Source organism: Siphateles boraxobius, unplaced genomic scaffold (assembly GCF_051911475.1).
Source record: "Siphateles boraxobius isolate OS27281-9 unplaced genomic scaffold, OSU_SipBor_1 25, whole genome shotgun sequence".
NCBI classification, from domain to species: domain Eukaryota; kingdom Metazoa; phylum Chordata; class Actinopteri; order Cypriniformes; family Leuciscidae; genus Siphateles; species Siphateles boraxobius.
In genome coordinates this window covers 27,296,774-27,322,469 of record NW_027508866.1, presented here as the reverse complement: position 1 = coordinate 27,322,469, position 25,696 = coordinate 27,296,774, and the positions used below count along the sequence as shown (strand labels likewise).

Genomic DNA, 25,696 nt, shown 5'->3' with positions numbered 1-25,696 from the left:
AATAAAGTTGAATAATTAAAGCAAAGCAAGTAGAACATATACTTTACCTGTGCACAGAGTTGTTATTGACTGATCTCCTCAGACGCGGGCTGCAATGGCGGAATTCTCAAAACGGCCACAAGATGGCGCCGTTTATCGGAAAATCCGATATTACAAAACCGATTCCCGATTATGGGAAAATGCTTAAATATCGGGAAAAATATCGGTAAACCGATACATCGGTCGATCACTATAAAATGCCCAGCTTTACAGCAGAAAAAGTTTTTACAGCTTGGTGCAAAAAGTGGTTTTGGTCTATATAGCTAATTTTACCCTTCATGACAACTGTAAGGCTTAATATAATTTAAACGGATAAATAAATAAAAAATAAATAAATTAATTAATTAAACTCAAAGTTGTGTATAATTAAGGGCGTGGCCACTTGAGTGACAGGTGAATTGCCACTGATGTCACTATTAGCCGTTAGTCTGCTGTCTGTTAGCGTCACGTCACCTCAGCTAATTCGCCTCGCTGCACATTTTCGTTTATCCCCGAGTGACTCGCTGCCAAGATGGCGACGGCAGGCTCCGCCCACTTTGGGCTTCAAAAATGCTCTTCAGAAACCAACGGGTGACGTCACGGACACTACGTCCCTATTGTTTTACAGTCTGTGGTCTGAATGTTGAGTTTGTTCAGGCTGTTAGTATCTGCCCAAATCCAGCATCCTAGGAGACATGATCCAATGAAGTCTGTTGACTAGAGTCTGTGTGTGACGTGTGGAGGTCTGGTGTCCAATACACACTGTTTGCTTTGTTCATGAGTCCTGTTTTACAGTCTGTATTGTAGGATTTAAGATGGCAAACAGTTGTAAAACAAGGCTTAAGCTTGGCTGTAAACTCTTGATTTTCATTTCCTCCAGATTAGTTAGGGCTGCAATCTACAAATTACATCTCATAAGATGTTTAAAGTTATTAGAAGACATGAAGGTCACAGTGATGTTAAAATTACTCTATTTACTTTTTAAATTCATGTTCCTGGTCTTATTGTGAATGATTCATCAGTTTTTAAATTCATGTTCCTGGTCTTATTGTGAATGATTCATCAGTTCACTATATCAGACTTCGTAAGTTACATTTTTTGCCTGACATTAAATGGGGCCCTATGATTTCAGTGATGTGGTATTCGCGGAATCCAGTCATAAAAACAGAACTTACTGTATAGCCACAAAACGACTATTTAAATATGAATCCTGCCTGTTCTGCTTGTCTCTGGGTGAATGAATGGAGCAGACGTGCGGTTTCGTTACACAGTCTCACAACACTCTCTCACTGTCTGAAGCACGCGTGATGCTCGCTGGGTTTTCAGCCTATGCTGCTTCACTATGAGGACATGAATGCATGAACTTAATCTCCAGAGCCACTTTGAGCATTTCAGATGTAAATAATTAGACGTGTTTTTTGATTATTAAAATTTAATTAAACCATTAAAATGGAATCCTGAAAACTTGAAACAGAAAACGCAGAACTTGGTAAAAATAAAAAGGAATTTGAGGGAAAAAAATAAACTTATTTCACAGGGCCCTAAACATGTTATTTTTGTTAAATTGTGCAAGTTTCATGATTTCAATTAATTAGACATGCTTTTTGATTACAAAAATTTTATTTAACCATTTAAAATGTGGTCCAAAAAATTTAAAGAAAAAAAAAGGAATTTGGGAAAAATTAAACCGATTGCATAGGACCCTAATTAAACCTACTTCTCTTAAAATATGTTCAATTTATGCCATACTTTTGTGTTTTTCATTGGATATCCTGACTTTCTGCACATTATGAAAGTGTGTGACTAAAAGATCACGATCTCAAATCAAACACCCACTTATTTCTCAATCACAATGATTCGGTTATGTCTATTAAACTATTAATTAAATTTAAAAAATGGACTGTAGCAATTAACATTTTGTCAGAATCTCTAGTAAATTACGTGTTATTGTAATTAGTGTATTCAGAATTGGTGGAGAATCAGGATCTCTATTTGAAACAAAAAAAAAAATAGTGATTCATAACTTATCCAGAATCTTGCAGCTCTAGTATGAAAGATCGTTGAGTGAGTGAGACTGTTGTTTTGAAGGACAGGCCGCGTGTGTGTGTATCTGTCTGTCTAGTCTTACACGTTCCCCCCTGAGCCTCGCTGATTCATGAGGAGCTGTTGAAAAGCTCTAGAGCTCAAACAAAGCAGCGTGTTCATGTCCTGGCCGTATCCCGTCTGAACCCTGTGCCGGTGCCGCTGAACTCCTGCTGACGGATGGGTCAGGTGACGCCCGCTGCCCGTCACATGACACACGTGCCACGCCGATGTATTATAGATGTGCGCTGCTTCATCAGGAAAAATAACATTTCAATATCAAAAGTGGAAAACACAAAAAGGAATTTGATCACTGTAACGAAGTTTAAGGTTCAGGGAAGGAGGAGGCGGGAACCGGCGAACAATCAAAAGTACTTTATTTAAAATAAAACAAACAAACCAAAAAGAACCGCTAGCAGCCCATCTCGGACGACTGCTGGCTACCAAAAATCAAACACAAACAAAACACAGCCCTTTTCCTCTCTCGATAATCCACGTCGTCGCTCCTTTATGCTTCCGCTCCTCCGTGAGAGATGCGAGACCGGTGTGCCTCACAGGTGTCGCTCATTAACACTCGCACCACCGGCCTCGCGCCGTTCTCTCATGCCCCTTGTCCTCGTCCTGTTCGCCACATACCCCCATCGCCACTCACAGGCCGTGGAGTACTCCCGAGACTGTGCCTACTACCTCCCGCCCCATAATCCAAACCCCCCCCCCCCCACACACACACACAGTCTCCTGCTCCCTGCTCCTCCCCTTCTTTGGCGGACTGTAGCAGGCTCCGGCCCATGGCGAGCGGCGGCGACTCCTCCGCTCCTTTCCGGACGGCAGCCGCCCCTCCAACATCCAGGCGGCCGGCAGCGAGCTCGACCGTCCCCCCGGCAACTCACTCCAGCGCACCGCCTCGAGCGTCCATGGCCGTGAGTCCCCCACTCCCTGCTCCTCCCCTTCACTGGCGGATGGTAGCAGGCTCCGGCCAATGGCGAGCGGCGGCGACTCCTCCGCTCCTTTCCGGACGGCAGCCGCCTGGCAGCGAGCTCGACCGTCCCCCCGGCAACTCACTCCAGCGCACCGCCTCGAGCGTCCATGGCCGTGAGTCCCCCACTCCCTGCTCCTCCCCTTCACTGGCGGATGGTAGCAGGCTCCGGCCAATGGCGAGCGGCGGCGACTCGCGCATCATGCTCGATGGCACCGTTATTAAAAACGTTATTACAAATAGATGCTTTATCCTAAAAGTTATTAGCTTGCCATCATAATGATTTGTCTCCCAACATTGTCCAAGAAATATTTCCAGCCTTGCTTCTGAATGTTTGGACACTTCTGAGCTTCTAGCTGTCTGTCAGCAATTTAATGTTAATCTTTTTGCCTTTATTAAAATGTGTTCTCAATTTTTACAGTTGGCAGCTGTAGGAGCATGCATAGTTGCCTCTTAACTTCTCTAACTCAGGATGATCCGCCTTGAAGAGACTGTGAAGAGTTGGAGGAGATGTGAGAATTATACAGGGATATTTGACTGCTTATTGCAGTGAGGAAGAGAACCGGACCGGAAAACATTAAAACCTGATGTACGGTTGTTTGTTTCACACGGTAGAAATAAATTGTTGAATGGTGTTTGATTTGAATAAGGTTTTTTTTAACCACTAATCACAATTTGTGTATGTGTGGTAATAAATAATTTCTGAGTGTTATTTGCCCCCCCACTGTCTTTCAGTGTTATTCATCGAGGGTTAGTGGTGATTTTCTGTGGACAGTACTGCCAAAAACATTACATGTTCAATACAGTATGTCCTGAAGCCATCAGCTATCAATAATCACAACTCAATGTCACCCGTACGAATCCCGTCAACACTCACTCATTTGGTCAAGGTCAAGTAAGACAACGTAAGCTTCGCGTGCCATTCGCGTGCCCTTCCTGCGAGAATGAATATCCTGGAGAAATGTGCTGGTGTGGAGTGAGGAGAGCCTGAACATCTGATCACCGCTGAAGATTTGAGATGTGTCTGTGCTCTTGTCCTCCGCTCGCTCTGGTTGACCCTGATCTAGCAGATGTCGATACGACCCCGCTCCTGCGCTCGTATCGAACCGCTGTTTCCACAGTCAGGACTCCAGCTTTATGTGTGCCGGGACAGGATGTTGTAAAGTTCCCACATTGTCATTGTAAAGTGTGTCCTCTGTGTGGATGTGCAGGGTCGTGTATATATCCCAGGAGCCTCTGCTTTCGTCACGCCATTGTTTCTGTGGAGGAGGGACTCTTCCGGTGTTTGACCTTTCACAAACACAACCATAACTGCTGCTGTGAATGTGTGTGTTAGGGGTCGTCTAGTCTCAAAGTCATGAGTATTTTTATGTTTACAGTTCATTTTCACTTGCATTAGTGCAACTTTTACATAGTTAAATCTTCCTTTAGAAGACAACATTATGAACCCCTGTACTTCCAAATATTGTGGTGATCTTGTTATAATGAAAATAATATATTGGTCTAGAGAAGGGGTCTTCAAGTTTCAGCTCCAGCCTCAAACACACCTGAAGCAGAGAATGAAGGTGTTCAGGGTTACCTGAGAGCCACAGACTGAGACTTTGTCTGCAGGATGGGTTTGAGACCTTTGGCCAATGAGTGGGTTATAATTGGTCTTGTCATTAGTTTGCTATATCACGTGTGGTGGTTAACAACACTCACACATTGACATTATGGTAATAACCTTTAAATTAATAAATTGATTTAAAGAAATGTAGCTCTCAGGAGCAGGGTGTAAGTGCGGTTAATCGGCATGTTATTCCACAAAGTCTTCATTAATGCCTGTGTGTGTGTGTGTGATCACAGGAGCCGTTCGAGGACGGGTTTGCTAACGGGGAAGAGCTGACCCCTGCCGAGGAGGCCGCCGCTAAAGAGGCGTCCGAGTCCAAAGGTGTGGTGAAGTTCGGCTGGATCAAAGGAGTGCTGGTAAGGACTCGCCTTGAGACGAGTATACCAGTCAGAGGTCAGGCCAGATGATGATGATGAGGGCACTTTGAATGAGAGGGTCATTTGACTTGTGAACTGTGTCAGCCACTCAAAATGAAAGACCGGAATGTTGATGAGTGAGATTTTCCTGCTGTGGGTGATAATTGATCTTTTATGAGTTTGCTATATCTGCTGCCTGTAGAGACTCACATTAGAGGCTGAATGTTAAACTGTCATGCTGTTGTAATGTTTACTATGCTAATGCTCTCTACAAACTGTGGCTTTGCTTAGAACAGATTATGACATGGTAGAGGGAGAGGAGGGGGAGGGGGGAGGGGGGGGGGTAGGTATTTGAATCTAGTAAAAGCTTTATGATCTGCTCTGCTTTTTGTCTCTTGGTCAATATTTTGACAGGTCTTCCTCGTCCTTGAAGTTGTCCTCATTTTCACCTTCCCAGTCTTAACATTTGACACCAAACAGCTTCTCATAGTGTCGACAAGTGAAAATTCATTTCATCCAAAGTGTCTTTCAAACCACGGCAGGAATTCATTCAGTGTTTGAAAGCGTTGTGTGTTTAGAGGACTGATCCGGGTTCTCCCACAGCTTTTGCTGTGTAATGTCCATTACCTCAGAAAAACATCAACTCCTCCCTCAATTAAAAAAAATGAATAAAAACAAAGCAAAAAAATTGTAGTTAGAGTAGGCACTTACAGTGAAAGTGCAAGAACAGTTAATGAACATTACAGTACATGCTGTTTAGTATCGCTTAAACATTAATCACATGAGACTAGTGTGAAAGAATCACAAACTGATCTGTGTAAAGTTATATATAATCTCTAAACTTTGCTGTCAAGACCATGTAAATCCAGAGACTTTGGAATGAACCCTAGAAAGGGACATGATGTACTTGGAGCAAACTCAGTAATAATCTTTAAATTAATACATTGAATAAAAGTAACACGTAACCAGAAGTTTATCCACCTAGAACAGTAGGCATGCCACTAAAAGATAGTTACATGCTTTACAGATAAAATAAACCACTTAAACAAGTCAAGTCACCTTTATTTATATAGTGCTTAATACAATACAGATTGTTTCAAATCAGCTTTACAGAGATAACAGGGAAATAATGCATTTCAGCTGAAGTCAGTTCAGTGTTGATTCAGTTCTGTTGTAAAGATCATCAATTATTAAATTAGTTCATTTAGTCTATAAAGCAGTTCTGCAAAAATTGTCATCGTCCAGTTCAGTTCTCACACAACAGCGTCAGATCAGTAATACGGCTGAATATTAAAGGGTTAATTCACCCAAAAATTAAAACTCCGTCTGTAATTACTCACCCTCATGTTGTTCCAAGCCCGTAAGACTTTCGTTCATCTTCAGAACACAAATTAAGATAATCTTGATGAAATCTGAGAGCTGGATCACTCCTTCATAGGCTGCGAGGTAATTGCATCTGCTGACCCAGAAAAGTTAGTAAAAACATCGTTAAGATAGTCCAAGTGACTATTGGTCAACCTTAAGTTTATCAAGTGACGAGAATACTTTTTGTGCACAAAAATATAACTTTATTCAACTGTTAATTTTCTTCCGTGTGGGCCTGTGAGTGAGTTCACGAGAGCATGCTTGAGAGCTGAGAAGAGGACAGAATTACTGACACAATTTTAATGTTTGGGTGAACTAACCCTTTAAGGTTCAACAGCATAACATCTCTGTGCTGTTAAAGCCTCTGGAGGTCTGGGAAGTTTTTCTTCTGTCATTCAAACAGTGATAACTCTTTTCTGTTTTATTGGACTAGTCTATAGACTTTAACCCACAGCTTTTCTTTCAAACACGGATGGGTTCCTGTCCAGAGGTCACTGGTCCCGCTGAATGCCACGGCCGGTCAGTGGCTAGGTTTGAGAAACGGCTTTGGTCGTTGATGTTCTTGTCAGCATGAGTCTAAACTGCATCCTTCCTCTGTGCAGGTGCGCTGCATGTTAAACATATGGGGTGTGATGCTCTTCATTCGAATGACATGGATCGTGGGCCAGGCTGGAATTGGTAGGTCTGACCTTGGTCGTCTGTGTGAATTAGCACTTCAATTCAAAAGCAAACTCTTGTGTTTTCCATCGAGCTGCAGTCATTTGTCATGCACATGCTGAATGTCGCTGTGAGGCGCTGTGAGTTGACCGGCACGGCACCGAAGAACACTCATGAAGCCGGATGCAAACGGCTTGTTTAGTACTCTCTTTGAGGATCCATGAGTCGCCAGAGATGTTCACTGTCATTTCACATTTTTATTTCCACAGCGTACTCCTGCGTCATTGTTATAATGGCAACGGTTGTGACTACCATCACAGGCTGCTCGACGTCTGCCATCGCAACTAATGGCTTTGTACGAGGAGGTAATCTAAAAAAGATGAAATGTGCATTGACACTGCATCAATGTAAATCACTGATACACAGGGACCCTTTGAATGGTCTTTGTTTGGATAGTTATTCACCATGTGCAAAATGGTCATTTTTTGTGTGTGTGGTCATTTGGTGTCTCTATATATGATCAAATACCCACTTCAAGCAGGAGCACATCTAATCTATCATGACAATGTGAATTTAATGAACATATTTCTTGTAAACATTCAGTAAAGCTGCACGACTGGTAAATTTGAGAATCAATTTTTTTTTAGTTTCAAATTCAATTGTCAAACTCAGTTTCACTCAGATCAATCTCGGATCACAATTGTCCCACGATTTTGAACAGATAACTAAACAAAATAACATATAACCGACTAGAGGTTTACTAATCATTTACACAAATTATGGAAATAGTGTTGACATTAAAGGGCACCTATTATGCCCCTTTTTACAAGATGAAATATTGGTCTCGGGTGTCCCCAGAATGTATTTGTGAAGTTTCAGCACAAAATACCCCACAGTTAATTTATTATAACCTTTTGAAAATGTCATTTTTGGGGCCTGTTTTAAAAAGAGCTGTTTTGGTGTGTACCACCTTAAATGTAAATGAGCTGCATATCCCCGCCCTGCCTTTGGATGAGGGCGTAACTTGCATACCTATGGAAATAAACAGTCGGTAAAAGCAGAATGGCTGAAAGTGAGAGACCCGCTGTTTTGTATGGCATTCAGCCGTACATGTTTGAACCGGAATCAGACCCAGATGATGAAGAGACTCCGGCAGAAGAAACACAAATGAGAATGGACCAGGACGTCTCGGAATGGTTATTTGATACATTTATGTATTTATAGAGTTGTAATCGCGTCCCCTTTGCAGTTATGGATGTGCAACACACACACACCCACAGACACACACAAACTGTGATAACGTTGGCGCAATTTTTTGAAACTACAAACACAAATACTGTGATAACGTTTGCTACGTACAAACGAAATCACATTTATGTGATGTTTCTGTCTGCACGCCAATATCCCTCGTTCTACAGCTTCGTGTCCATGTGCTGGCCTTTGTATAAACAGCAATTTTGATGTCTTGTCTTTACAGAAAACATGCACAGTTTTTAATACAATATCTTTAAAAAAATATTTATAAACATGTGGTTACACACTATAAAAACAAGGTTTAAATTATATACACAGACATCCTACGACGACGACAACAACTTTAGACGCATTTGTTGTTGAATTGGCTGACATCGACTGAAATGACTATTTGCTCAAAAATCATAAAATACACTTACTTCTACTGGAGGTGACGTTGGATCGCGAACAGTAGGCAACGATCCACACTTGAGGATTAACTTTGAAGCAAGACCTGCGTTGAATTGACCCTCGTTCACAAACAGTCAGTCAGAAAATGATTTGCGTATAACTTAAACGTATTTTGGAAGTTTAAGTGGTGCCTTTCCTTCGTAAATAAAATCCATCCACTGCAGTTTCAGTGGCTCTGATGTCGGAAGTAAGTGAAAACTACTATGTACATTATTACATCCCACAACAGAACACTTATGTTTCTTAGGAGACATTTTCGACAAGGCAGCACAAATTGTCAGAACACCGGCTGTCGTTGAAACAATGGAGGATTGTGTACAGATCCCCGAGGGCGGGGTCTATGCCAAAACCACAGTGTCATTCAAACCACGTCGGTGGGGCTTGCGCAATTCTACGTCACATTGCGCTGAATCTTAGAACAGCTCGTTCTGAGACAGTGCTTATGATTTATTGAGATTGTAAAAAAAAACACTAGGTGGATTTTTATCATTCTAGGGTGGTTTTGCTCACACACTGCCAACACACATTTATGTTCAAACACCATGTAAAAGTGAATTTTGCATAATAGGTGCCCTTTAAGCCATTATGTCAAAGGGGAATTGACAGACACAAACACTTAAAGGAGTCATGGTGTTCATTTGTTTCTTTTAATGGCAGCAGTGAATATATAGACTTAAAATATACTTTTTTTTCTGTACCTCCAAATACTTTCAAGTTAGCCTACGTGTTGACACCATACACATCAGCATAATGCTCCTGATAAATGATTTGTTATTAAAGCATTAACACAAAAACCACTGTTTGTGTTTTAACATAAAAGCAAGCAGATACTGCGTGCATGGTTTGGCATGACTGCGCGCAAAGTGCGCTCTCTTAATAATTCCTAAAAAGCTGACATCAGTTCATCGCAATCTCACACATCTCTGTTATTATCAATGAAGCTGACTGCACAATGAATCTTTCATAATATATACACTTTGTTTGTTATAATTAGAGGATTTGTCAGCATCCAGAATTCAGCAATGAACAAAAAGTTTGTTCCCTTTCGAGCTGCGTTGAGACGCGGTGGGAACGCTCTGCGTGATTGCGTCGTGAAGCACGTGTATAATCAGTCCAATGGAAGAGCAAGACGTCATAGGCGGGTGACGTCAGACCAGGAAGCTATAAAGCACACCTGAAAACAGACCGCGACAGCTTCTGTTGCCTTCAGCAAGCGCTCTCTGTATACTGTCCTTGTCTATTTACTATTGTCTGTCACAAGCACACTATATCTATATATTTATTTATATATATATATATATATATATTATGGCGAAAAAAGAGTTCAAGCGTTGTGTTGTCCCTTGCCCTCGTTTCATCACGGGTGGGGACACACATCAGCTTTGTGTTGCTTGTTTGGGAGTGGAGCATGCCCAGTCAGTTCTCGATGGAGCTGACTGCGAGCATTGCGACAAGCTGTCCGTGAGGACGCTCTGCTCTCGCCGGGCGTACTTTGAGGAGGACGGTTCGGTTCGCGTTCCCCAAGGTGCGAGTCCCTCTGCTGCCGAGGCACAGCGAAGGCTTTCATCTTGGGGTTCGCATATGGATCTAGTAGCGGGGCTTGAGACGGGCCCAGCCCTTTCTCAACCCTTATCTGCTGGATCCGGTGCCTCTGCCCAGGAAGGAGCCAGCGCTGCGGCTTCTCCTTCCCAGGTCTAGGCACCAATGCTGAGGCTATCCAGTTCTGAGGATCTGGATGTCGTCAGTGTTGATATGGGGGATTATGAGTCTTCGCCAGCTCATATCCCCGGTAATGATGAGGTGCTGTAGCTAGATTAAATTATTGAATGGCCAGCCGATGATTCTCAGAGTGTTACAAAAAAGAGTTTACTTGATGAAAGATTTCTACCATCTAGAACACAGCCTCCACGTCGGGACTCCCGTTTTTTCCCGATCTCCACACTAAGGTGTCGAGATCGTGGAATAAACCGGCGTCATTCAGAGTGTTTAACCCACAAACTTCCAACTATAGTAACGTTTTGGGTGCATCTGATTATGGTTATTTGACCGTGCCTCGGGCTGAAGAGACGCTCGAGAGCTATCTCTCTCCCGAGTCAGCGTCATCAATAAAAGCCCCGACGTTACCCACTAAGCCTTTAAAGTCTACATCTTCGCTGGTGGGTAAAGCTTATTCGGCAGCAGGTCAGGCTGCGTCATGTCTGCACACTATGTCTATACTGCTGAAGGATATCGATGAACTTGAGGAAGTCAGCGCTGGCGCAATTCGAGAATTGCGTCGCGCAACAGACCTGTCTCTCATGGCCAGCAAGGAGACGGCCAAATCAGTGGGCCGTTCTATGGCAGCCCTGGTGGCCATGGAGCGGCATCTTTGGTTAAATCTGTCAGATATAAAGGATAAGGATAGGTCTGTTCTTCTGGACGCCCCGCTTTCACCTTCAAGTTTGTTCGGCGACGCTAACATCTGTGTCGTCAATTAGGTTTCAAGAATCAAAAAAGCAATCTGCTGCGTCAGAGTCAGGGTTTTAGAGCCGTTACTTCATCGTTCCCAAGAAGGATGGAGGGTTTCGTCCTATTCTAGATCTGCGTCAGTTAAACAGCAGAGTTCAGAAACTCAAGTTCAAGATGCTTACACTCAAACAGATTGTATCACAGATTCAGTCCGAGGAATGGTTTGTCATAATAGACTTGAAGGACGCTTACTTTCATGTATCCATTCATCCTCATCACCCCCGAAAGCAAACCTCAGGAATTCCTGCGAAGCATACCAATATCGGGTCCTTCCATTCGGCCTAGGTTTATCACCCCGCACCTTAACAAAATGCGTGGATGCAGCTCTGGCTCCTTTGAGACTCCAGGGCATTCGCGTATCAAACTATATCGACGACTGGTTGATCCTGGCTCATTCTGAGCAGTTGGCAGTTTGGCATCGAGATGTCGTTCTGTCTCACATAAAGAGGTTGGGGTTGCGGCTAAACACCAAGAAGAGTGTGCTCCTCCCAGCCCAGAGGACCACTTTTCTAGGGGTGATGTGGGATTTGACAACTATGTAAGCACGATTGTCTCCAGCACGTATTTCTGCGATTCTCACAGCCGTAAAAAGGGTAAAACTAGGCCAGTCACTCACTGTGAAACAGTTTCAGAGACTGGTGGGTCTCATGGCAGCTGCGTCCAACGTAATTACTTTTGGCCTTCTGTACATGAGACTCCTGCAGTGGTTGCTCAGGACCAAGGGGTTTTCTCCGAGGGCAATGCCTACGTGCCTTGGTTCAAAACCTGGGCCCAGTATTGGGGGCTTCTTGTCGACGCGTAATGCTATCGACGGATGCTTCCCTCACAGGCTGGGGGGCGGTCATGAGTGGCCGCTCGGCGACAGGTCTCTGGCAGGACCATCAGCTTTCGTGGCATATAAACCGACTAGAGATGATGGCGGTATTTCAGGCTCTCAAATACTTCCTGCCAGACCTGGGAGGCAATCATGTGCTTGTCCGCACGGACAACACATCGGTGGTCTCTTGAATCAACCATCAGGGGGGTCTGAGGTTCCGATTATTATGCAAACTGGCTCATCAGATCCTCCTATGGGCCCAGGGGAAATTACTGTCACTCAGGGCAGTTTATATTCCAGGGTGTCTGAATGTGGGAGCAGATATCCTGTCAAGGCAGGGGCTGAGACCCGGGGAGTGGAGACTTCTCCCCGAGGTGGTGGAGCTCCTATGGGAGAACTATGGTCAAGCTCAGGTCGATCTTTTCGCATCTTACGATACAAACCATTGTCCGCCTTGGTTCTCCCTCACATATCCAGCTCCTCTCGGACTGGACGCTATGGTGCAGGTGTGGTCGAGGCTGCACCTGTATGCATTCCCCCCGATATCTTTGCTTCAGGGAGTTCTTGAGAGGGTTCGCCAGGAGGGGGCTCATCTATTATTAGTAGCCCCGCACTGGCCGGCCCGAGTGTGGTTCTCGGACCTAGTGTCCCTTCTGGATGGCTCTCCCATTGAGATTCCTGTCTGAAGGGACTTGCTATCTCAAAGGGGGGGCACGATATTTCACCCTCGCCCGGAGTTGTGTAAATTTTGGGCTTGGCCTCTGAGGGGGCCCAGCTCATAGAATCCGGTCTCTCGACTGAGGTCGTTGAGACCATCCTTCAATCCAGAGCTCCTTCCACGAGAAAACTATATTCATTTGAAATGGAAACTGTTCTCTACATGGTGTGGAGAACGTTTTTTAAATCCTGTTAACTGCCCGGTTGGTACAGTTCTCGATTTCCTACAAGACCGTTTCTCTGCTGGATTATCTCCTTCCACCTTAAAGGTGTACGTAGCGACTAAATTCCTTATCGCACCTCTCTGGGGGCTTCTTCTCTTGGGAGAGATCCTCTTATTATTCGTTTTCTAAGTGGTACATTAAGGCTGAGGCCTGCACTGTACTCTAGAGCACCGGCTTGGGATTTGGCCATTGTACTTGAGGGTCTGGCCTTGGCTCCCTTCGAGCCTATTGAAGAGGTTTCAGAGAAGTTCCTAACACTAAAAACTCTATTTCTACTCTCTATTTCTTCTATCAAGAGAATTGGAGATCTACAAGCCCTGTCGGTGGCTCCTTCATGTTTGGAATTTGCACCCGGTATGGTGAAAGCATTTTTACACCCTAGGCCGGGTTACATTCCTAAGGTTACCACTAATGTGGCGGGCCCTATTGTGCTGCAGGCTTTTTGCCCTCCACCTTTTAATACCCCAGATCAGGAAACTCTCAATCTGTTATGCTCACGTTAGGGCTTTGGATACCTACGTTCACAGAGCTGCCCTGTGGCGTAGATCAGAGCAGTTATTTGTCTGCTTCGGTTCAACCAAGAAAGGTTGCCCTGCATCGAGACAAGTAATTAGCAAGTGGGTAGTTGAGGCTATCTCACTTGCTTATGAAGCGGCCGGACAGCCTTCATCTATGGCTGTCCGTGCTCATTCTACGGGGAGTATGGCTGCCTCTAAGGCTTTAATTTCGGGTGTTGCCCTTCAGGACATTTGTAATGCGGCAGGCTGGTCCTCACCGCATACATTTGTCAGATTTTATGACCTAGACCTCTCCACTCCCGGGGCTAGGCTGCTTGCTTCTTAGTGTGCGCAAGGACTTCACACAGAACGGGCATTTCTCATTATGGCGTAGTGGGTATGGGGTTCCCACCGTGTCTCAACGCAGCTCGAGTTCCCTTGAAAGGGAACGTCTCAAGTTACGTATGTAACCCTGGTTCCCTAAGAGGGAACGAGACGCTGCGTTCTCCTGCCATACTTCCTGCATGCCCTGATCGACTTGCTTCAGGCTTTTCAGAAGCTGTCGCGGTCTCTTTTCAGGTGTGCTTTATAGCTTCCTGGTCTATGACGTCACCCGCCTATGACGTCTCGCTCTTCCATTGCACTGATTATACACGTGCTTCACGACGCAATCACGCAGAGCGTTCTCACCGCGTCTCAACGCAGCGTCTCGTTCCCTCTCAGGGAACCAGGGTTACATACGTAACCTGAGACGTTTTGAGCAGTGAGGGTAGTCCATCTTGAATGCTTGTGATTGGCCATTGCGTTCAAGAAATCAACACATGTCTGTGATTGGCTACATCACTCAACGCTGCAAACATGTTATAAAAAGAAACTCTGGCCTGTAAATCGTTTCTATTTTGTATTAGTTCTTCTTGTTGCTTTTCTGCAACAGATGAATAAAAATGTATTAGTTTTGTATGTTTTATTCATAGATATTTCTAGTTTGCGGGAGTCCCGCAAATCGTTTTATTCTCCCGCAACGCACACACACGGAGTGAGTGTGTACATTAGCGCCCGCACTCGCACTCGGCCATCAAATCTAGTCCCGTGCCGCACTCTATTGGGTTGGCAGTGCACATCTCTAGATCAAGGGCCCGGCCCGAGGATAGTGACGGGAAATATTGTCCCGACCCGGCCCGAGGATAGTGACGGGAAATATCGTCCCCACCCGGCCCGGCCCCAAGGGGTCAAGGGGGTCATCCTAGGGGACAAGCTCGGGCAGAGAATCTAAGCTCTAAATTACTTACCAAGATCAGTCTTGTACAGCCAAGGAGACTATTTCCCCTCTGACAGCCAAGCTGGGTCAAAACCTGTCATCCGGTGATGACTGGACTTTTGATGCTCGTCAGGGGCAGGATGCGCAGCACTTAGATTTGGAGCTGGAGAGCTACTCCGACTGCTAACCGCAGTAGAGCGATTGTTGCCATCTTCAATTCTCTGTGAGCGTTTAAAAAACGCAAATATTTTTGTCTGATTTTCATCTCGTTGACGCAACATATTTCCCGCTAGGGTTGTGCCGATAGACGATAGTATCGTGTATCGACGATAGTCTGAGATTTCGACGAAGGCAGATGCCTTTGACAATATCAATACGATAATTGGCTCGTTTACCATGAACGTATTAAATTATTATTAGTAGTAGTATTATTATAAAGCTAGTATTGTTATTAAATTAATATTAGGAACTACAATTAATTTGCCTTGCCTAAATTCATAACGACATCACCGCATAGCCTAACACTTGCGACAACACCGACACGCGCTTATGAGGACTCCTCTAAGAAAATGTTTTTAAAACAAAACGAAAAACATCCCACATCAAAATTGAATTGCAAGGTGATCCATTCACAAATTGTCAAGAGTGCTTGTTTTAACAGGCGCACGCATCTCATACAGATCCAAGATGAAAACGGCATCGTTGTTCATCAGTATTTTGTTTCCATAGCACATTAACAAAATGTTTAATGACACTAATAACACTAAAAACAATACAATTAAATATTTATAATAATAATATCACAAAAATTATATAGGCCAGTCTTTAGTTCACGAACACAGCACAACTCTGCCATCTATGAAAATCAAAAGTAGATTCAAACACTTGTTTAAGAAGAAATATTATTCTAATTTTTTCACTGTCATCATATAGGTCCACAAGAGAAATATTAAGCCAGTAAATTTAAGATAGTCGCGGTCGTCTCTGAGAGAACCTGGCGTTAATGCTGCAACAGATGCTGAAAGCTCGATCAGTTTCTACTTTCACTTTCAGAGAATGAGTGCGTTTACATGCACGTTCCAACACGATTATTCTGAATAAACTGACAATGCATGTGGTCATGTAAACGCATTAACCTGTTTTCCTTTATCGGAGTCAAGTCATAAGTTTAAGTATAAACCGATCGAATTTCTGCCCCTTACTCTGATTTCTCCCGCCATTTAAAACCCGCGTTCTTTGGGCTTATTGAAGTGCGCATATTGTGAAGTGCATCCAGACAGAGAGAGCACTGGTGGGAGGACATATCTTTCTTGACCTTAGAAATTATTAAAACGTGTTTTCATCTCGTGCAGAAGTACAGTCAAAATGCTGCATCTGTAACGGCATGAGAGGATCATGTGTGTCCGTAAATTTCCCGCTGACATGTTGAAATACTCGAGTCAGATACAAAAATACGAGCCCTTATATAATGGTAGGGGAAACACTGGATTGTAAAGGGGTTAATTCATAACCTGCAACTTTTTTTTTCTCTGTCACAATTGTGAGTTTACATCTGACAATTCTGACTTTTCTTTTCAGAATTGCATGTTTATATCTCACAATTCTAAATTTATAACACGCAATTGGGGGATATAAAGTCAAAATTGCCTGATATAAAGTCGCAATTTTGTGTTAAACAGAATTGTGATATATAACCTTGTAATTCTGAGGAAAAAGTCCTTAAAATTGAACTTTATAACTCGCAATTGTGAGAAGTCAAAATTGTGACTTTATATCTCCCAATTCTGAGAAATAAAGTCACACAATTGTGAGATGAAAAAGTTGCAATAATCTTTTAAAATGTTTTATTCTGTGGCGGAAACAAGCTGGTGGATCTGCAACAGCCAGCTCAGTTTAGATTGAGAGCAGCGTGACAGTGGCGGGTCACACTGTACATTCCCAAACCCTGGGTTAACATCCTTATATGCATATTTGTGGTGTCAGTGTCACTGATTGGAAGAACGCAGCACGCAAAATGTTTCCACAAAGGCTCTAGCATTGCTCTGGAGCAGGGTTTCATAACCCCAAAAAAGTGCTAACCCCACTTCTAAATTAGCTGTGTTTAGAAGGACGATAACCTGGGGTTAGTGCAGTGTGAAAAGCCCTTTATATTGTCCCTGAAGTCTTCAGAACTGAGAATGTTTTTTGTTTTTTAACTCTGGATAATTGTCTCTTATCTTATTATTCCCACTAAGGCGTGATCTCGTGTGAGTGCATGAGTGTGATGACACATCTAACCGTTCTGGCATTAAACTAACGAAAGATGAAGGTACACGGCATCACGCTTCTAGTTCTCACAGCTTGTGGGGAAATTTAATAGTGTTTTGAGATCTCCGTGTTTTTCTCTCAGGTGATGTTCACTGGCAGTCTGGAAGCCAGAAATGGATAGTTGACCCACTCTTTAGGCCTCCATCTGTTAGACAGGGTTGATGGCACTAGATAACATTTTTGTTTCAGTGTGGAAGCGAAATCAATATTTTTCCATGAGCTCCTCAGGCATTAGTTATGAACCTTAGTCATGGGAGGTTGTGTATTTGTAGGATTGGGTTTGTTTGAGATGCTCATGGATATTTAGCTGTCGCTGCCACTCTTTTCAGATAATTTACATTTTCCCACACTCACAGGACATTATATTTACTACTTGATACATTTCCTTTTTCAGCATTACATGCAGGTTTTTTTTTTAATAGTGTGTATGAATGTGCTAATGCTTCGTCACTGCGGTGAGTAGCCGTTAATCTGAGATTAGGCCTAATCGTCCCTGGTATGACAGTAATTTATTAAACACACACACACACACACACACACACGTCTGTGCCAAAATCAGGGCACTTTTTTTTATAGGGATGTGAATCTTTTGGAATCTCATGATTCAATTACAATCGATTCTTGGGTCATGATTCAGTTAAAAATTTATTCTCAATATTGAATAAAAATTGTGTAAATTTGATTTACTTTTCAAACTCGTTTTAGAATTTTAATTCATTCTCCCTGGCCCACCTTTTTATATACATCTCATGTTATGGTTGTACTTCAATTTATAATAATAAATCATATTTCCTGCCTTTTACTATTTTAGAATATTGATATCACTAGTTATATTGTTTTTATTTGTTCTCATGGTACAGTTTTGCCATGTCTGTTTATTATATTGTGTTTTTGAGGGCTATGATTTGCTTATTTGTATGATATATGGCAACCCTTCACTGAACTCTTCCCTCTCTTCATTAAAGCTACAGAGTAGCACAGAATCTACCATTAGTGAAATTATGTAATAAGGTAATTTAAATTGCACACCTCATAGCCCAGTGGAAACTGAGACGCTGCTCAGCCTTTTATATTCACCTCTCAGTGCTTGAGCTCTTCTGCATCATTAAAATCTGTGGTTATCAGCTGTCCGATCCTTTAGAGTTATACATTATTTAAGGCTGTTTTCTATGTATTAAAATATTGATAGGAACTGCTGTTGTCAAGTAAGCTTCATTCAAATAGTGTGTAATGACTGTTGCAAGCCTGTGCGCTCTCTAAACTGTTCGGGTGCTGAACCCAGTATTATCTTCTCCACAGGGGTATGTGCTGAATCCCTTCCTCTTCTCACTGTATACTACACACTGGGACTTATTATTCCGGCACACCTCAAACTGGTCTGCCACTGCTACGTTGACGACACGCACAGCTCTACTTCCCTTTCGAGGGAACTCGTAATGCGTCGATGACGCTTTGGGAACCCTTCCAGCGTGAATCTGTCTGAAGCATCTATGTCAACTAGTCCAATGGATGGAATGAACGTCACGGGCGGGGCGACGTCATGACCAGGAAGTTATAATAGCGCATCCGGTGAAACCGCCATTAGCTTCTGTTGCTTCAGCAAGCGATCTGTGTCAAACTGTCTGTTATATTTACTGTTGTCTGTCTGATATATATATATATATCTATACACTATGGCGAAACAATCGCACAAACGGTTTTTCTCCCTGCTCACGCTATTTAACGAGTGGGGACACACACAAGCTTTGTGTGATTTGTTTGGGAGTGGAGCATGCGGGGCTGATTGCCGGCATTGTGAGAAGCTTTTGCTTCAATGCTCTGCTCCCGCCTGTCACTTTTCGAGGAAAGTGGTCAGGCTCGCGATTCTCAGGGTGCAGGACCCGTGTCTGCCGAGGCAGCGCGGAGAATGCATTCCTGGGGATTACAAATGGATTTCTTTTTCACGAGGGATCCATTGCTCCCTCTCCGGTATTGGAAGCCCGCGCCGCGGTTTCTTCGGCCCGGGGAGAGAGACCAATGCTTCAGTGCTCTACCTCCGGGGAGGTAGATGTGTTGAGCATTGAAAGTGACACAATCATGGGGGGAAAAGATTCGCCATCTCTTTCTTCAGCGTTTGAGGAACTGGTGGAGGTGATTACTAAAGCTGTAGATAAATTAAATATTTTATGGCCAGTAGAGAAAAGGGGCGCTCGTAATAAAAATAAATTAAACAAGCACTTCCTTCCCTCTATTGTTTCACCTCCATCACGGGGCCTTCCATTTTTTTCCCACTTCTGCACAGCGAGCTGTCTAGATCGTGGAATAAACCATACTCTTCACGACTATTCAGCCCTCAGGTTCATGTTTATTACACTCCGTATGATCAAGATCACACGGTAGTATCCCCGTGCCTTGGTTATATTGAGCAGGGGTTCCCTTTCAAGGGAACTTCGAGCTGCGTCAAACGCTGCGGGAACGCCCCTGCGTTGTGCGTCATGAAGCACGTATGGAATCAGCCCAATGGAGAGATGAAACGTCATAGGCGGGTGACGTCATCGACCAGGAAACTATAAAGCACCCCAAAAACACAAGCGCATTAGCTTCTGTGCTTTCAGTCGCGCTACATGTGAATCTGTCCCTGTGTGATATTGTCTGTCTTACATACCCTGCACCACACAAACAATTTATCCCTATATATATATATATTGAGAGATTATGGCGGACGAACAGCAGTTTAGAAAGTGTGTTCCTCCCTGCTCGCGTTATTTAACGAGCGGGGATACACATGATCTTTGTGTTGTTTGTTTGGGAGTTCAGCATGCCCAGTTTGCTCTCGAGGGAGCAGACTGTGAGCATTGCGAGCGTTTGCCGTTAAGGACGCTCCGCTCCCGCCGATCGCTCTTTGAGGAGAGCCGTTCGGTGCGCGCTCCCCGCGGTCCGGGTCCCGCTTCTGCCGAGGCAGAGCGGCGGCGCTTATCGTGGGGATCGCAGATGGATCTCACAGCGGGGTTTGAGACGGGCTCTGCCTTATCTCTCCCTTCACCTGTGAGATCCAGTGCCTCAGTCCCGGGTTCGGAAGCACGCGCTGCGGTTTCTTCCGCTCGGGCTGAGGCACCAATGCTGCAGCTATCCAGTTCTGAGGAACTTGATGTTGTTAGTGTTGAGGGAGATGTGGAGGATTCGCCACCCCACACTCCTGAGAGTGATGAGCTTATGGAGGTGTTAACAAGAGCTGTTGAAAAACTTAATATTGAATGGCCAGTGACTAGACAGGAGTCTGTTTCTAAATCAAAGTTGGATGAGAGATTTTTGCCGTCACGTGTGCAGCCTCCACGCCGGTGCCTGCCGTTTTTCCATGATCTCCACACCGAGGTGTCGAAATCATGGAGAAAACCGGTGTCATATAGAGTGTTTAGTCCCCAGACTTCAACATACGCTAATATTATGGGAGCCAAGGCTCATGGTTATGGTGCTTTGCCTCGTGTGGAAGAGACGCTTGCGAGCCATCTCTCCCCCGAAGCAGCATCATCTTTTAAGGCACCGGCATTACCCACCAAGCCTTTAAGAAACACTTCGGCTTTGGTGGGTAAAGCATATTCGGCAGCAGGTCAGGCTGCGTCATGTCTGCATACTATGTCAATCTTGCAGGCATACCAGGCTGATCTGCTAAGGGACATGAGTGAGAGTGAGGAGGTCAGTACTGACGTAGTTCGCGAACTGCGTCAGGCTGCTGATTTATCCCTGCGTGCCACCAGAGAATCGGCCAAATGAATGGGTCGTTCTATGGCAGCTCTGGTGGCCGCAGAAAGACATTTGTGGTTAAATCAGACTAATATTAAAGAGAGAGAAAAAGCTTTTCTTTTAGATGCTCCTCTTTCTCCCATGGGGTTGTTTGGTGATGCTGTGAATTCAGTTATCGATAAATTCCAAGAAGAAAAGAAACAAACTGCAGCTTTTAAAAAGTTTCTTCCCCTTAAAGTTCATGTCCCTGGGGCTGCTGGGCGGGAGCAGCCCCGGCCGTCTTCGAGCTCATCACATAGAGCGCAGCAGAGGCAGAGTGTCGCGTCTCGTGCTCCCCCTGCTGGACAGTGGGCTCAGCCGCGACACTCTCAGCCGAAGCCTTCTCCCAGTAGAACTGATCTGAGGACAGTTATATTGGCTAAGAAGGCTTCGGCTAAGAAGAAGTCCTGACGCCAAGCCGTTCAGGATGCTGAGGGTGGTCCCCACCGAGGCGGAAAGGTGTTCACCTCTTTTTACGGTGCCCATTCCTCCTCGGTGCCCTCAGGGGCTCGTTCTGCCAACCCCGCCTTTATGCCGGGGCACAGACGATCCCAGCGAGCGCTTTCCCGAGGGACGCTCGCTCCCTCTGAGGAGGGTCTCAGAGCGGTCAGACCAGTTGTTCCCTGCCGGTGCGCCGTTACAGGGCGCTGCGTCTGCTGCTCAAGTTACACCAGAGGCCAGTCTCGAGAGGCTGGTACCCTTAGTAGAATTTCTGGCAGAGTGGAAAAGCCTTCCAAAAATATCTCATTGGGTCCTGCAGACAGTAGAAAAGGGTTATGCTATCCAGTTCAGGTGTCGTCCACCAAAATTCAGAGGGGTTCTGCACACAGTGGTGGGCCCCGAGCAGGCTCTGGTATTGGAACAAGAGGTGAAAACGCTCCTTCAAAAAGAGGCTATAGAACGGGTTCCTCCTCCCAGTTTGGAGTCAGGTTATTACAGCCGATATTTCATCGTTCCAAAGAAGGATGGGGGGTTGCGTCCAATTTTAGACCTGCGCATATTGAATCGCTCGGTAGGGAAGCTAAAATTCAAGATGCTCACTATCAAGCAGATCGTGTCTCAAATCAGGTCCGAGGACTGGTTTGTCACGATAGATCTGAAGGACGCATACTTCCATGTGTCCATCCTTCCACAACACAGGAAGTTCCTGAGGTTCACCTTCGGGGGCGAGGCGTACCAGTACAGGGTTCTTCCGTTTGGCCTAGCTTTATCTCCCCGCACTTTCACGAAATGCATGGATGCAGCACTAGTGCCTCTGAGGCTTCAGGGCATTCGTATTCTCAATTACATCGACGATTGGTTGATTTTAGCTCAGACCGAGCAGATGGCGGTTCGGCATCGAGATGTCGTCCTCGCTCATATCAGAAAGTTGGGGTTGAGGCTGAACGCAAAGAAAAGTGTATTATCTCCTTCCCAGAAGACCACTTTTCTGGGTGTCGTTTGGGATTCGGTATCGATGCGGGCGCGACTCTCTCCGACCCGCATCGCTTCGATTCTCTCAGCTGTGAAACAAGTGAAGCTAGGCCAGCTACTCACTGTCAAGCAGTTTCAGAGACTGTTGGGTCTGATGGCAGCAGCGTCCAACGTTATACCTTGCGGCCTGTTGTACATGAGACCGCTACAGTGGTGGCTCAGGACCAAGGGATTCTCCCCGAGGGGAAATCCGCTCCGCACGTTCAAAGTCACGCGGCGCTGCCTTCGTGCTCTGGTCATGTGGAGAGAAACTTGGTTCCTATCCAAAGGTCCTGTGCTGGGGGCTCTTTGTCGTCGCATAACGCTAACGACGGATGCTTCCCTCACAGGGTGGGGGGCGGTCATGAGTGGTCGCCCAGCCCAAGGTCTGTGGCAGGATCATCATCTTTCGTGGCACATAAATTGTCTAGAGATGTTGGCTGTGTTTCAGGCTCTGAAACACTTCCTAACAGACCTGAGAGGCCATCATGTGTTAGTTCAATCAGACAACACGTCGGTGGTCTCTTATATAAATCATCAGGGGGGCCTGCGGTCTCGCCGGCTTTACAAGTTGGCCCGTCAGATCCTCCTGTGGTCCCAAGGGAAGCTACTATCTCTGAGAGCAATGTATCTCCCTGGGTATTTGAATGTGGTAGCAGACTCCCTGTCGAGGCAGGGGCCGAGGCCAGGGGAATGGAGACTCCACCCCGAGGTGGTGGAGCTCCTTTGGTTGAGTTTCGGTCGCGCCGAGGTGGACCTATTCGCTTCCAAGGAGACCACTCATTGTCATCGGTGGTTCTCCATCACTCTTCCAGCCCCCCTGGGGTTGGATGCTATGGTGCAGCCGTGGCCGAGGTCACGTCTGTACGCCTTTCCCCCGATTGCTCTGTTACCAGGAGTTCTGGAGAGGGTCCGCCCGGACGGGGTCAGTCTACTACTAGTAGCCCCGTTCTGGCCGGCCCGAGTATGGTTTGCGGACCTGATTTCTCTCCTGGACGGTTCTCCTTTGGAGCTCCCGGTCAGGAGGGATCTACTCTCCCAGGCGGGGGGCACGATACTTCACCCCCGCCCAGAATTGTGGAAACTGTGGGCTTGGCCTCTGAGGGGGCCCAGCTCATAGACTCCGGTCTCTCAACCGAGGTTGTTGAGACCATTCTTAACTCCAGAGCTCCATCCACGAGGAAGCTTTATGCCTTGAAGTGGAAACTTTTCACTTCTTGGTGTGGAGAACACCTGCAGGACCCAGTTAACTGCCCAGTGGGTGCAGTGCTGGAATTCCTGCAGGAGCGCTTCTCCACAGGGTTATCCCCCTCCACACTAAAGGTGTATGTGGCGGCACTAGCTGCTTACCACGTCCCTTTCAGTGGAGTTTCTCTTGGGAGACACCCGCTTATAACTCGTTTCCTCCGTGGCACTTTGAGGCTGAGGCCAGCAGTTCGTACGAGGGTGCCGACTTGGGATCTGGCCATTGTATTAGAAGGTCTTTCCCTAGCTCCTTTTGAACCTATCGAAGAAGTTCCCGAGAAGTTTCTCACTTTTAAGACTATCTTTTTGCTTGCTATCTCTTCACTAAAAAGAATCGGAGATTTGCAGGCTCTGTCGGTTTCACCCTCGTGCCTGGAATTTGCACCTGGCATGGTTAAAGCTTTTCTGCTTCCTAGACCAGGTTACGTTCCTAAGGTTCCTACTAATATTGTTAGACCTACGGTTCTGCAGGCTTTCTGTCCTCCTCCATTTATGTCATCGGACCAGGAGAAACTTAATTCACTCTGCCCTGTTAGGGCATTAGACGCTTATGTCCACAGAGCTGCCCTGTGGAGGAAATCAGAACAACTTTTTGTATGTTTCGGGCCACCCAGGAAAGGGTGTCCGGCGTCTAAACAGAGAATGAGCAAGTGGGTGGTTGAGGCTATCTCACTTGCTTATGAGTCGGCTGGCCAGCCTTCACCTTTGGTTGTCCGAGCTCACTCTACCAGGAGTATGGCTGCTTCTAAAGCTCTTTTGTCGGGGGTTTCCCTGAGTGATGTTTGTGATGCGGCTGGATGGTCTTCACCGCATACTTTTATTAAGTTCTATGACCTAGACTTAAGCTCTACCCCTGGGGCACAGGTGCTCTCGTCCTCTGTGCGCTAGTCTCACATGACGGTCATTTGGTCCTATGGCGACGTGGGTATTCGCGTTCCCGCAGCGTTTGACGCAGCTCGAAGTTCCCTTGAAAGGGAACGTCTCGGTTACGTATGTAACCCTAGTTCCCTGATAGGGAACGAGACGCTGCGTCGCTCCGCCATACTCCCGGCACTCCCGTTAGCGCTTCCTTCAAGCCTATCAGAAGCTAATGCGCTTGTGTTTTTGGGGTGCTTTATAGTTTCCTGGTCGATGACGTCACCCGCCTATGACGTTTCATCTCTCCATTGGGCTGATTCCATACGTGCTTCATGACGCACAACGCAGGGGCGTTCCCGCAGCGTTTGACGCAGCGTCTCGTTCCCTATCAGGGAACTAGGGTTACATACGTAACCGAGACGTTTTCAACTGGTTCTGTGCCAGGGACCAACATTCTGACTAACAAGTAATCGGCGACCCACTATTGTGTGTGTGTGTGTGTCTGTGTGTGAGTGTGACGAGAAAGCTTCGGTTTCATTTGAAAGCACGTTGAACATAAGAAGCACAGGTGTACCTCCTGTCCTGTTTTGTCAGTCGTAAATCCATATTTAACATAATCTTCACTGTATTTTCTTTTTCGTTTCCCACTACGATTCCCTGTTTCCTCCTAAGTTGTAGCTTTGTCTGAAGAGCATGCAGCAGAAGCCTGTCGATCTGTCCTGACATCTGTCACTTTCCTCACTAAAAAGCGATCCATGCTGGTGCTGACTAGCAAACTTCGCCTTAATTAGAAACGTTAGCTAACAGCTCCACTCCAAATTTAAATTAAGCGTCTTTTCAATGAAACCTCAATAATGTATTTCCTTAACTCCGAGATGCTGGTCTATTTCGCGCGCAAGATGAATGTGTACGTATATGACCTTGGGGAAGCAAAACACAACGTTAGCAAAGCATAGGATAGACCTGATAGGTGCAAAGCTAGCCTATCCTCTGTCAGTTTGAATCTCAACTCCTCTATATTATTTAAGATATTTTCATTAAATTTTGTATTCACACCAATGCGCAAATAAATTATGGAAAAAAGTGATTTTAATAGTGAAATTAAGTAGGCTGGAATGCCTGTCACGGACCACATGCAATGCCACCGTGGACCACCGGTTGAAACCCCTGAAATGAAGGAAACTCTGGTTCTTGTCCCACAGACAACACGTTGTTGGCCTCTTATTTTTGGTCCCTCAGGAAAATACGCTCTCTGAGGGCAGTGTATATTCCAGGGGGCCAGAATAT

At 45.3% G+C, this 25,696-nt stretch overlaps 1 protein-coding gene across 2 annotated transcripts in view; it reads left to right on the top strand.

Moving 5' to 3' along the window:
• Positions 1 to 25,696, top strand: part of slc12a2 (solute carrier family 12 member 2) — a 121,006-nt gene that overhangs the window by 35,049 nt on the left and 60,261 nt on the right. For both annotated transcript variants that reach the window (XM_077243436.1, XM_077243437.1), the window contains exons 2-4: positions 4,922 to 5,041; positions 7,009 to 7,084; positions 7,333 to 7,428. In XM_077243436.1, coding sequence (XP_077099551.1) covers positions 4,922 to 5,041; positions 7,009 to 7,084; positions 7,333 to 7,428 — 292 coding nt within the window. The remainder of the gene's footprint in view (positions 1 to 4,921; positions 5,042 to 7,008; positions 7,085 to 7,332; positions 7,429 to 25,696) is intronic.